The sequence below is a fragment of the Argentina anserina genome, chromosome 2 (assembly GCF_933775445.1).
Source record: "Argentina anserina chromosome 2, drPotAnse1.1, whole genome shotgun sequence".
Classification (NCBI taxonomy): domain Eukaryota; kingdom Viridiplantae; phylum Streptophyta; class Magnoliopsida; order Rosales; family Rosaceae; genus Argentina; species Argentina anserina.
This window is the reverse complement of record NC_065873.1, coordinates 7,430,327-7,443,457: the sequence shown is the minus strand read 5'-3', so window position 1 is coordinate 7,443,457 and position 13,131 is coordinate 7,430,327. Positions and strand designations below refer to the sequence as shown.

General features: G+C 37.9%; 2 protein-coding genes across 3 annotated transcripts; one reads left to right on the top strand and one right to left on the bottom strand.

The window, feature by feature from the left end:
* The first annotated feature begins 1,001 nt into the window (after window positions 1-1,001).
* On the top strand, window positions 1,002-10,317 carry LOC126785019 (kinesin-like protein KIN-7D, mitochondrial). Of its 2 annotated transcripts, none has more exons than XM_050510585.1 (25): window positions 1,002-1,685; window positions 1,813-1,910; window positions 2,047-2,136; window positions 2,295-2,347; window positions 3,138-3,203; window positions 3,676-3,729; window positions 3,874-3,933; window positions 4,227-4,305; window positions 4,432-4,499; window positions 4,615-4,671; window positions 4,767-4,871; window positions 5,221-5,325; window positions 5,520-5,627; window positions 5,727-5,861; window positions 5,961-6,143; window positions 6,506-6,718; window positions 6,949-7,089; window positions 7,319-7,438; window positions 7,540-7,590; window positions 7,719-7,766; window positions 7,860-8,006; window positions 8,473-9,210; window positions 9,429-9,558; window positions 9,647-9,756; window positions 9,989-10,317. In XM_050510585.1, the coding sequence occupies exons 1-24, from the start codon at window positions 1,342-1,344 to the stop codon at window positions 9,730-9,732; spliced, it is 3,279 nt and encodes a 1,092-aa protein (XP_050366542.1). In that variant the 5' UTR covers window positions 1,002-1,341; the 3' UTR covers window positions 9,733-9,756; window positions 9,989-10,317. The 2 variants fall into 2 exon arrangements, with proteins under 2 accessions (XP_050366542.1, XP_050366543.1); XM_050510586.1 differs by having other exon boundaries at window positions 1,003-1,685; window positions 5,730-5,861.
* Window positions 10,318-11,323: 1,006 nt separating this feature from the next.
* Window positions 11,324-12,758, bottom strand: LOC126785022 (B-box zinc finger protein 20). The gene is made up of 2 exons (XM_050510595.1): window positions 12,476-12,758; window positions 11,324-12,128 (listed from the first exon to the last, which is right to left on the bottom strand). Exons 1-2 carry the CDS (start codon window positions 12,659-12,661, stop codon window positions 11,673-11,675), a joined length of 642 nt encoding a protein of 213 aa, XP_050366552.1. The 5' UTR covers window positions 12,662-12,758; the 3' UTR covers window positions 11,324-11,672.
* Window positions 12,759-13,131: the final 373 nt, after the last annotated feature.

The window sequence follows — 13,131 nt, the reverse complement described above, 5'->3', positions numbered from 1 at the left end:
TTTGTACTCTTCTTGGCAAATGTACACCTAAGCCGTATAACTAAATTTTTGCCAAATGTACACATTATTGCATTGAAACTAGTTCGATTGGGTACTTCCCTTTCCTCCTCCCTAAATTGCTCATAGCCAATATTTTAGGCCATCCGAATATTTTTGCCACTTGCAGCTTCATGTACCCGGTTCCCCACTCAACTTGACGTTTCATGCATTATGTAATTAGACTCCCAACAGAGGAACGCATTAGTTACAACCACTCACATTAAACTAGCATTCATTGTAGTAAAACACACCCTAAATAGATTCGTTCAACAACCTTAATCAACTTCTAAACCATGATTATATCGACAAAAAAAAGGCCATTACACTATTTTGATTCTCTCTGAATTCAAAATAAAAGCTAATCAAACTCAATACCTCGGTTTGATTCTAATCTTGATTCCCAACTCCAAATTGCTTAAAATAATTGTAAGAACTCGTTTTACTATCTAATTTTAGAAGAAAAAAATACTAAAACTGGTGCCCATCTTTAGTATCAGTATGAAATTTTTATGCGTGAAGTGCCCTCTAATTAGTAAGTGTAAGAGTATTTTAAGTTCTCGCGCTTGTAATATAGAATTTTATATTTTATCGGGTTAATTTCATACAAATCAATATGAATAGCGATCAGATGAGTGCGTTAGGGAGTTAGCGTAACTGTGTCTCAATAATTTTTTGAAATATTTTAAAATCAAATAAAAAAATGATAGTATTATTGGCGTTTTGTAAAATCGTCCCAATCGGCGGCCGGTGTTCTTCCCGCTCTCTGGCAAACGTCCAGTTTTTCAAAGTGAACTTTGTTCTCTTGCAAGCGCGGGTGCTTCCACTCAATTTAAACCACCCTGCCACGTCACCCTCCCCCTCCAGTAATTAATTTATTTTCAAATTCCAAATATCCACACAGCATCACACTCGCTCTCTCCACTCCCCCACCTCACCGCTTATTAGTCCCCCTCTCTCTCTCTCTCTCTGCATCTCACTTTGCCTTAAAGAAGACGAAACCATCTCCATCCTTCTCTCTCTGATACTCACAGAGAGAACCAGAAGAAGAAGAAGAGCTTCGCACTCACACTCTGAGTCATAGCTTCAGTAACAAACAAGCAGTGCCAGTGTGTGAATTTATATATAAATAAAGCTGCACCACTCTTCTCTTCGCTTTCTTTCGCCTCCCACCTCCCTCACAAAACCATGTGACTCCCTCTGACATTATTCCCTTCTTCTTCTTCTTCTTCTTAGATTTGTTTTTGTTCGCTTATAGTCTATTCGTTCTTCCACCGAGTCAGCCGAGCGAGTTGACTCACTTGGATGGCCTCTTCCTCCTCCAGAGCAAGGAGCAGCTCGCCGTTCTCGTCCTACCGCAAGCCTTCTAGTCCTTACTCCTCTACCTCCTCCACCTCCTCCGCCCGCGCCGCCCTCATCCCGCGCTCCTGCTCCAGCTCCGCCACCTCGTTTTACGGCTCCGGAGGCGGACTCGGTCCCCGATCCGCCACGCCGAGCCGCTCCCGCTCCGAATCAATGTACCAAGGCTCCCGCTCCTTCGGCGGCGTCTCGCCGGTCGGGTTCGCCGCCGACGAGCTCATGGCCGAGGCGGTGGACGCACCGAGGTCCGGGGATAGTATCTCGGTCACGATTCGGTTTCGGCCGCTCAGGTAATTTCGGTTAGATCCGCGGGGCAAGATCGGATCTACGGAGTTTGCGGTGGGGGGAATTTGAATCGTTTGATCTTAGGGGTTTTGAGGTAATGTGATTGAAATTTTTGGGGGTTTTGGTTTGCAGCGAGAGGGAGTATCATAGAGGCGATGAGGTCACTTGGTATGCTGATGGTGATAAGATCGTGCGCAATGTGTACAATCCGCTTACGGCTTATGCATTCGGTAAGTATGAATTTGAAATTTTATTTCGGATGCTGATTAATGTGAAAATGCACAAGTAAGAATGGCTAGTAATTAATGCGGTGGAGTCGATTTTGATGTTAGTTGGATTTGAGGATTGTTTTTGTTGGAATTGCAGATAAAGTTTTCGGAGAGGATACGATTTCGCAGGAGGTGTATGAGGTTGCTGCCAAACCTGTGGTCAAAGCTGCCATGGAAGGTGTCAATGGTATGACATAACTGCGTTTTCAGTTATATTCTACAAATTTTAAACAGAACTCTGCGTGTTGGGAATGTCTGTTTTAGTTGGAAAAGCTGAATCGATTAATTGCATTCAGTTTTGTTAGTAAAGTTTCCATTTCTAATCACTTGGTTGCTATTTCGCAGGCACTGTTTTCGCCTATGGTGTGACAAGTAGTGGAAAGACACACACTATGCATGTAAGTGTCACTGTGTTTTCTTGGTTTTGCTAAGGGGCTAATCCATAGCATGCGTTCATGATACTGTTGTGATTGTTCTACATCTTGACATTGGATAAGAAGAGTTTTGGGAGCTAGTGATCTTAGATGTTGCTGTACTCATTTTTTCTTTGATAATGCATGTAAGTGTCACTGTGTTTTCTTGGTTTTGCTAAGGGGCTAATCCATAGCATGCGTTCATGATACTGTTGTGATTGTTCTACATCTTGACATTGGATAAGAAGAGTTTTGGGAGCTAGTGATCTTAGATGTTGCTGTACTCATTTTTTCTTTGATAATGCAGTACAATCCTATGTCTTAACTAAACCTTAATAACATCTGTTTAATGTGAATACTAGTTTTTTGTATGAATAATGATTGCACAAAATAGTTGTTAAATTTGGAAAACGGTGAAATTTAAGTTTTTGCAAAATAATAGTGAAGAAATGGTAATGCTGACTGAAATGAAAACGGTAGCAAGATATTTGATATTTCAATGCTGTCCTCCATACTAGCTCATGTTTAAAACTCTCTACAAAGTCTATTACACAGCAGAACCCTGATTATTAAACTATTGGTAGAATCATTTTAATCCAATTCTCTGAGGATCTGAAGTCAATTGGTAGTTTTTGTTGCAAGTTCTTTCACCATACCTTATCTTTCTTGTTCCTGTAGTAAGAGCTTAGTATAAAAATTGTGTTTCCCTTTCATTCACCATGGATAATGCAATATCCTTGGACTATAGTTTATTTGTCTCATTTGTTTTCTACAGGGAGATCAAAACGCTCCAGGTGTTATACCATTGGCCATAAAAGATGTATTCAGTATGATCCAGGATGTAAGTTTTTGTTTATTTAATTATGATGTTAGATCACTTAGATGCTGTAAATGTTGCCATTTTTTTCATCATACACACAATTGTCTCTACACCATCTCTGTGTTTTCCTTTTTGCATGTTCTAGAGAAGCAATTATGTACCATCTTTGGAATTATGATTTACACCATATTAATTTTGATTGTGAAATGCTTTGAGCAAATTATGGATGGTAATTTACTTAATCATATATGTGGTTCTTCTTTGGAATCTGTGATGTTCTTGTACTGGCATAATAACCTAACAGACATGAGTTTCACCCATCACTTTCTGTGATTTTGTTCAGTTTGTATTTGTTTCTTGCTGCTTACTGCTTAAATAAGTAGATTTTATCACTGCTTACTGCTTAAATAACTGGTTTTGTTTTTACTGATGAAAGACCGGCTTGATTTGCATGTTGTTAATTGATAGACTGATAGTATAACTTCGATTTCAGACCCCAGGAAGGGAGTTTTTACTTCGTGTCTCATATCTTGAGATCTACAATGAGGTCAGTCTTATATGCTTGCGATCATTTTATCTTTATATTCATGATCTGTGTTCTTCTTTTTGACTGATATCTCTTTATATTGGTGTTTATCCTTATTGTTTTCGGGTAATTGATTTTGGTGCCCTTTTTTGCATATGTATTCAGGTGATAAATGACTTGCTTGATCCAACAGGTCAAAATTTGCGTGTTAGAGAAGATTCACAGGTTTGCAATTTTTCTTTATTGAAATTCATACTTCGTTATTCTAACATCATTGATTTATTTTGTTTCTAAAGGCCTTTATCGTTATTCATCTGCTCTCTGTTTGTTTTAACTTTTTCTTCATGCCTTTTGCTTTACTGCATGCACATAAAATATATTTAGGCAGCATCAATTATGTTTGCTTGTTGCCCTTGCCCCCCTCTCCCTCCTCCTTCTCTGGTGGACTGGTTATAGTAATAGCTGATATGCTTTATTTCTCTTTGGTTACAAACTTACAATAATGCTTGGATTTTCAGGGTACCTATGTGGAGGGTATAAAAGAAGAAGTAGTTCTGTCTCCTGGGCACGCACTTTCGTTTATTGCTGCTGGAGAAGGTATATGTCATGATGGCTTTGGTTGTATTTACATTTTCTTTTTCATCCATCAGGTTATTTGCTCAAACGGATTCACTGTTCAAATTTTGTTGACTCGCATTTTTTGTTCTTGTATGGTAATCCCAGAGCATCGTCATGTTGGGTCTAACAATTATAATCTGTTCAGTAGTAGAAGCCACACCATATTTACTCTGGTAAATATTCTTCATAAATTAAATTTTGAACTGATACGATTGTAATGAGATGCCAATTATTCCATCTATATATATGTCAGTTGCTGCTAAGTTGTTAACTCTTATGCATTTGCAGATGATTGAAAGTAGTGCCCATGGTGATGAATATGATGGAGTTATCTTCTCTCAACTTGTATGGTTAAGATGCTTAACATTCCTAAATATCAGATTGTCTCTGTGTATCCATGTGTGTTTCACCTAAATGTCTTGTTTATTTCTGTTCTTCAGAACTTGATCGATCTAGCTGGATCTGAGAGCTCGAAAACTGAAACAACTGGACTAAGAAGAAAGGAAGGATCTTACATAAATAAGAGTCTTTTAACTCTTGGAACTGTATGCGCCAATCCTTTTAAGTACTTTCTAGCTTCATAGCAGTGCGTTATTTCTTTAGTCACATATGTATGGAATTACAAAAGCTTATATGCACTCAAATATATGTAACTTTTTTGGATACCATTTTTGTTTTGGGAATATCATAGCCGATGCACTTTCCATTTTTAGCAGGGGTGAACTTTACATCTTATATTGTTTAATGGTCACTATGTATATGAGCAAAAGAGAAAGCAGATATGAAGGAATAAACCCTGATTATGGTCACTCTAATTTTATGAATCAGTTTGATGTTTCAACTAATAAATCATGAAAATGTTTATGTTTTTAACTTTGTTTGGTTTCAATGCAGGTAATTGGGAAGCTGAGTGAGGGAAAGGCATCCCATGTTCCATATCGAGATTCTAAGCTCACCCGCCTTCTACAATCTTCACTAAGTGGGCACGGGCATGTTTCAGTGAGTTTCAGATGCTACATTTGTTTTCCCGCATTGATTTGTTACTGTAAATCATGTAATTTAAAAAATGAGACATTCATCCATGATTTAATGTCTATTTATGTGCTTTTGAATCAAGAATTCCTGAAAATATTTATGTAGTTGAGTTTTTTAAACTTTGCTTCCTTTTGTGCTATCATTGTATTATTTTTCAGCTTATTTGCACGGTTACTCCTGCATCAAGTAGCATGGAAGAAACCCATAATACATTGAAGTTCGCAAACAGAGCAAAGCGAGTGGAAATCTACGCATCACGTAATAAGGTGGGCTACAATTATTGTTTCAAAATCGACTCAATATTAAACACATATGTAGCTAAACATTCCTGTGTTCTCTGTTTTCGTTTTCTAAATTATTTCTAGCAGATTATAGATGAGAAGTCATTAATTAAGAAGTACCAAAGAGAAATTTCAGTCCTTAAAGAAGAGCTTGATCAGCTGAGGAAGGGGATGCTTGTTGGTATCAGTCACGAGGAAATTATCACTTTAAAGCAGAAGGTTTTCTTCTCAAACATTTCAATTTCGCTTGATTTTGAGATGGCTTAATATTATTTCATGATTAAGATTTACCTATATTGTCTGCTATTTTCTAACTAGTTGGAAGAGGGCCAAGTCAAAATGCAATCAAGATTGGAGGAAGAAGAGGAAGCAAAGGCTGCTCTTATGAGTAGAATTCAGAGGCTGACGAAGCTAATTCTTGTCTCATCAAAAAATACAATTCCCGGATGTCTGAGTGATATTCCCACCCACCAACGGCATTATTCTGTTGGGGAGGACGATGTGAGTAACTTGCTGAACTAAAGTTGCAAAAGAAGCATTTTATCTGCTTTTGTCTTTTCTTCCTTCGTTTTATCCTATTATGTTAAGCCTTGAATGCTGGTTATTACTGTTATTTCCTCATGAGACAAGAATGATAAGGGGATGCCGGTGCATGTTTATGCCACTGTTGGTGTCTTAATTTTAAAACTGAATACAGGATTTGCCTTCCTCTCACATATTTAATCTGCATTTTCTTTTTCTTTTTCTGTTACTTTATCTGTCCATTCTATCACCCTCTACAAATTTATACTGTTATCAACACTAGTTCCCTCAGAGGAAAATCATAAAGAGAGTTGTTAACCATTGTGGAATTTCTCTTTCAGAAACTGGAAGTAGTGCGAGACGGGTCCTTGTTAATAGAAAGTGAGAATAAGGACTCACCTTCTTCTGCTTCTGGTGTCCCATCGGATCTGTCGTATGATATCAGACATAAAAGATCTTCCAGTAGGTGGAATGAAGAGCTCTCACCAGCTGGCAGTACAATTACAGACTTAACTCACGCCGGGGAAGTTATCAGTGGTTCAAAACTGACAACAGTAAGTTCTACTTTATTTATCTCTTGTTCTCATTACTTTGGCCAAGTGTTACTAATAATTTCAACAGTAAGTTCGGAACTTATCACTGTATAAATCTTTAATTACTTTTGCTAAGTGTTATTAATAATTTCAATTATGTTTTAAGACATTAGTATGTGTTCTCATAGAATATTAACAAGTTCTATGATTCAATTATGTTTGCTTTATTAATTTTTATTATATGTATATAGGGAGGGATGACAATGACAGATCATAGAGATCTGCTTGTCGAGCAAGTAAAGATGCTTGCTGGAGAGATAGCACTTGGCACCAGCACCTTGAAGCGAATGATGGAGCAGTCAGCAAATGACCCTGATAGCTCCAAAGTTCAAGTAAAATTTTCATTCATTGTAGCCAAAGCTTATCCTGTGCCGTTATATTTATAAGTGTTATTTATTGCCCCTTTACACATTATTTGATAATCAGATATGCAATCTTTTTCCATGCATTACAATGCAGCATTCTGCTATCTAGAAAATTTACTAGTTGAAAGTTTCATTACGCAGCTGACGTGTATGTACTTAAAAATGTCCTTGATTATATAACTACACTTGCCTACAGATTGAGAACTTGGAACATGATATCCACGAAAAGAGAAGACAGATGAGGATTTTAGAACAGCGCATCAATGAAAGTGGTGAGGCGTCAGTCTCAAATGCAACATTGGTTGAGATGCAGCAGGTTGTTCTATGTTCTCAATTCATTATTTCATGTGGTTTTAGTTACCCCATGTGACTGTGTCTTACTTTGCGCAAGCTGAATTTTTGTTTTAATTGCAACAGACAGTTAATAGACTGATGACACAATGCGATGAGAAGGGGTTTGAGTTGGAAGTGAGTGCTTACATTATCTTATTCCCTTTTTTTATCTAGTGGTGTTTGATGAACCCTAAATGATAGGTGATAACATAATATTCCATAATGGTAATTGAAATTTATTCCTTTAAATATAATTCATGCAGATAAAATCGGCAGACAATCGTATTCTTCAGGAGCAATTACAAAATAAGGTTAGAATATCATTCCATCTAGCTTTGTCCTTTATTTCATGTGCTATATATTTATATGTGTTTGTGTGTAATAATATCTTTTGTTCTTTTCAGTGTGCAGAGAACTTGGAATTGCAAGAGAAAGTCAATCAGTTGGAGCGCCGCTTAGCTTCAGTGCCTGGTGAGAAATCATCAGCGTCGTCTGAGTATGGTGTATCTGAAGAGTATGTTGATGAATTGAGAAAGAAAATCCAGTCTCAGGTGATTGCTGATCTTTCTTAGCTTCTGAATTTGTATATCCTAGATTGCTGGTACTCTCTTCCTGTAGTGATATTCTGCCCAAGTAACAAGAGTTGCGCTTTCTATTTTGCATTAGTTTATTGTTCATGCTTCTTGTGAGCTTTCATGTAGACATTGCTGTCATTCATGCCAATAGCAGCTGTTAAGAACATGCAATCCCTAGATTTGTATATCATTTTCATTTTGGGTAAAGGTTATATTTATCTTTAGGATTTTTTTTGCTTCTAGGGGATTATTATTGATACTCCCCATATAACAAACAATCCTTTTGAACTTTTCATGTGAGTGTAACTAATTGGAGTGTAGATTGACATTGGGACTGTTAATAACTCCCCTTATCTTTTGTGTTTGAAAATGTTCTTGTACTAATACAAGAGGTAGCTTCCATTTCAAAGTAGTCTTTAACTAATTCATGCTTTTGTTATAGGAAATTGAGAATGAAAGACTAAAGCTGGAGCACGTTCAGTTTTCAGAGGAGAATAGTGGGTTACATGTGCAAAATCAAAAACTGGCTGAAGAATCTTCTTATGCTAAGGAACTGGCATCTGCTGCTGCTGTTGAGTTGAAAAATTTGGCCGGTGAAGTGACAAAACTTTCATTACAGAATGCCAAACTAGAGAAAGAGTTGTTAGCTGCTCGTGAGCAAGCCAATAATTCTAGAAGTTCTAACATGTATGCTGGTAATGGCGTTAACCGCAAGTACAATGATGGACTAAGACCTGGGAGAAAAGGGAGACTTTCTGGTCGTGGTAATGATATCCTGTCCGATGACTTTGAGTCATGGAATCTTGATTCTGATGACTTAAGGATGGAACTCCAGGCTAGAAAGCAGCGAGAGGCAGCTCTTGAGGCAGCTCTGTCTGAAAAGGAATTTGTAGAGGAGGAATATAGGAAAAAGGTTGAAGATGCAAAGAAAAGAGAAGAAGCTCTTGAAAACGACTTGGCAAACATGTGGGTTCTGGTTGCAAAATTAAAGAAAGAAGGTGGAGCTGTCCCTGAGACAACAACAGAAGAAAGACACAATGATTCCATGGAAAACAATAATGGTTTTAAAGTAATTGATAGTGAAAGTAATACTATCCACAAAGAGAGACAACCATTGGATGTTTCAAAACCAGCTACTGATGGAATTCGCACAGAAGAACCCCTTGTTCTTCGCCTCAAGGTAAAACTTAGTGTGCACTATCTTTTGACTGTAGTGTGCCAGACTTGTTTTGTCATTCCTTTGAGTCAAAAATGGCACACCCCTGGCATATAATGGGTGGTGTAGCATAAAAGAATAAAGAAAGAGAATTAAGCGAGTGTTTGCAAATTGTGAAGGATTGGAGTACTTAAGAGTTTAGAAGGTTGTGTTATATATAGATATTTCTTTCATGTTTTCAGGCTCGAATGCAAGAGATGAAGGAAAAAGAGCTCAAACACCAGGGAAATGGTGATGCCAATTCCCATTTCTGTAAAGTTTGCTTTGAAGCGCCAACTGCAGCAATTCTATTGCCTTGCCGGCATTTTTGTTGTAAGTGAATTTGAACTTCTATGTAAAGAAGCTCTCAGCTCTTTCCACTTGTGATTCTAATGGTAACTATGATATACGTCTTTTGCAGTATGTAAACCATGCTCACTTGCTTGTTCCGAGTGCCCAATATGTCGTACAAAGATTGCAGATAGGCTTTTTGCATTTACTTCATGACATTGTTATATGCTTCAACTAAAGGTAACAGCATTCTTTTTCTTGTTATTTATCAAATTGGTTGTATGAGTTTGAAATGGTGACAGTATAACTTGTGTTACTTATGTGGGTTAGGATTGCTTTGACTAGTTGGTTGGTTTAGTACTTTATATGGATAATAAGTCATTTTCTTTTCTTTGTTGAAAGGATGGATGAGCAGTCATACTGTAGTTTACATGGGTATTTTACATTTTGTATTTTCACATTTATTTTGCAGGGCTTTGTCATCATTTGCCGGCTTGCTATTTTCCTTTATATAGGGGGTGCAATTCTTTAATTAGTTTGGTTGTACGTAAGTGTGACTGTCCGAAAGGTATATTATACGTTGTTCTCTCTAGGGGGCTGTAAAATAAGAGGGTACAGAACTGGGAAAAAGAAACCGGCACATTTGGGAGTATGAGATGCAGGATAATGCGTTGTTTCTTCAGCATGCAGCAAGATGTTGTGATTGGTGTTATATTGTTACTTTGCCGTGTATAGAACAATGTATGCTTAAGAAGCAATGCTCCATCCATTTCTGCAATATCAATTCATTACTTCTCTTTTTATTGACTTGTACATTTTTTTTTTTGCGGTAAACAAAAGTTGTGTGAGTTCAACTTTTTAACATTTTAGAGATGTTAAAAGTTGAAACCATATGTAAGCTTTTCTTCTTTCACTTGGCAATTGTACATAGTTTGAACTGTAAAGCGGGACTTCATAAATCTGTTCCAGAGTTCTGCATTTTGTGTAAATGTAGTGTGCCTTAAAAGGTATTCATACTGTTAGAAGAATTTGCCTTTCTTTCTTTGGCGTTCTTTTCTTCTAGAAATTGTAGGCTCGACCTCTTCTTTTCCGTGATAGAGAATACTACTATAACGTTGTAGGCAATTTCACTTGCTAAACTGCTTACCTACTCGGTTGTTTGAAACAAAGTTGTGAACTGCTCTTGGTCCTTGACTTTTGCAGCTCCAGTAGCCGTGTAAAAAGAAGGCTTCATTGTTGGCATGTAGTTTCCAAAGGGACAGTGATAGCTACTCTCCATCTTCTCCAACTCTTTAACCTGAAACGAGTCTGAGAGAAGGCCACAACTCAGAGTGAAGATTATTGATGGTGTGCAGTCTCGCTCAGGTAATAAGTATTTCCAGTGCGCAATTGCTAGAGTTTAGATGCGGGTTGGTTCATAAACACCTTGTGCTCAACTTTCCGTTGAATCTAATTGACTAGTGTGCTCACCTGTTGTTGGATTCATTGGTGAAAAGCAATTGCCATGCTCGATCTCTTAGACCTTGGATTTACATCCAATGACTGCACATGAGCAAATTGACTACCAGAATATGTCTTTACGGTACGAATACGCAAAGTCCATACTTTATACCTCCTACTTAGTTCTCCTTTCTACAGCCAAAGAAATACTCTTTCTTTTAGGTACACATCTATATGAGATAACAACCGTGATACTCCCATAACTTATTATCCAGGCACCCAATATCACATCAAAGCTTGAACGAAATGTCATACAATTTTCAAGATTCAGAAAAAGAAAAGAAAAAACTGAACTCCGATCCTTATATAATAGTGCTATGAGTCTCAATGGCCCCTCTAGCTGTAGTTCTTGGTAGATGGGATTGAGGTGAAACAACAGGCAATATCACATGTTCCTATGAAGTCTTCCTTCACTAAACATGTCAGAAACTCCAACTCATTTTACTAATATTTTTCCCAACTCCATCACTCCTTCCCAATTCTTGTGTTACAAGATGGGTCCTAATATTATCACATATCTGAGTATCTCATACGTGAATTAATGTGATAGCTTTGGGAACTTAGGAAACAATAGTTGGACTCATAATCATTTTCTAACAAGTATAACTATCGTTTCCCAGATGCAATATGCCTGCAAAACTGATCTTGTTAGCTCTCTACAAGTAAGGTGCACTTCCAACCTCATAGAAGCTATCAAAATCAAATGAAGCATCAAGAAGGTCCTCCACACGCCACTCGGTGATCTGATTTCCCATCAAGTACTCAGACATGCTGTTCGTCGAAATTACTGAACCATTGTCGCTGATAGAACAATTATGCTCTACCTTACACGATGAGGTTTGTTCATTGGATCCTGTTCTAGGTCTCTTTGTCGATGACTTGGAGTCTACTCTTGCATGGTCAGTACTGCTGGTGATGTCTACTTCATCAGAGAAGGTAGAGCACGATGATGATGAAGTCGGATATGGAGTAGAATCAGACGAAAGCTTCACGCCAGTGAGAAGAAACCTGTGGTGTTTTTTCGTGTGTTCATTGGCTTTGTGGATTGAATGGTCACAGTCCCTGCAAAGAATCGCTCTGTCTTCTTGACAGAAGAGGAATCCGCGTATTTCCTGCAAATTTAACCCACCAAAACTAATTTAGGACTCTCAAGCTTTGTATATATATGCCAGAGTCTTGAAATGGAATTTGTCTCATAAGCTAAATCTAATACAAAGACAAGATTAGAAAAGTTCCTCTTGTCTAGTCAATTTTGCACACTACCAAGATACTTGAAACGTACAGCCGGTACGGTAGTAGTCTAACAATCTCAGAATCAAAGGTAGGTTGCTTAATTAGTGTTCTTTACTATAGTTCTGTCATAACTTCTAATGTATACAATTAATTAATGGAAAATCAAGGGAAGTAGAAACTAGAAACTAGAAACTGAGCAATAATAACAAGGATTAGAGCATAGTACCTGGCAGATATCACAACGAGGAGAGTCTTTGCATGTTGGTTGTAGAAGAACGAAGCGCTTGTGTTTGCTTGCAAGCTTATTTGCATGGTGAACACGGCGATCACAGGCGTCGCAAAGAGCAGCTTCATCAGCTGAGCAGAACAAAGTGGCCTCAGCTTTGTCACAGACATCGCACCGGATCTTCATGCTGTCACTTGGATTGATTCTGTGCTTTGCTCTCTGTCCTTGATCTTTTTAAGTACTTGATGGGTGCAAAGAATGAGGTTATGGGGGAGAGATGGGGACGGGCAGGACAAACTAGTTATGGGGCCTTTGAGTTTTCAGGGACCAGAGAGAGAGAGAGAGAGAGAGAGATAACAGCTAAGATCTCTGTGAGGGGGGTGCTTTTACTTCTTCGAGAAAGCTCTGGATGCTGTCTCTTTCACTGTGACTATATACACACACACACATAAACATACAGGTTTGAGTTAAGAGGAGGTAGCGATCAGGCTTTTCTTGGCTAATATTGTACTCGACCCAATAGATTTTAATGATATTTCGAAGAATATGCGAAGTTGGAGATGGAGGCTTGACAAACAATCAAAGGATGGAACTTTATAACGTGAGAGAGAGAGAGAGAGAGAGAGAGAGAGAGAGAGAGAGAGAGAGAGAGAGAG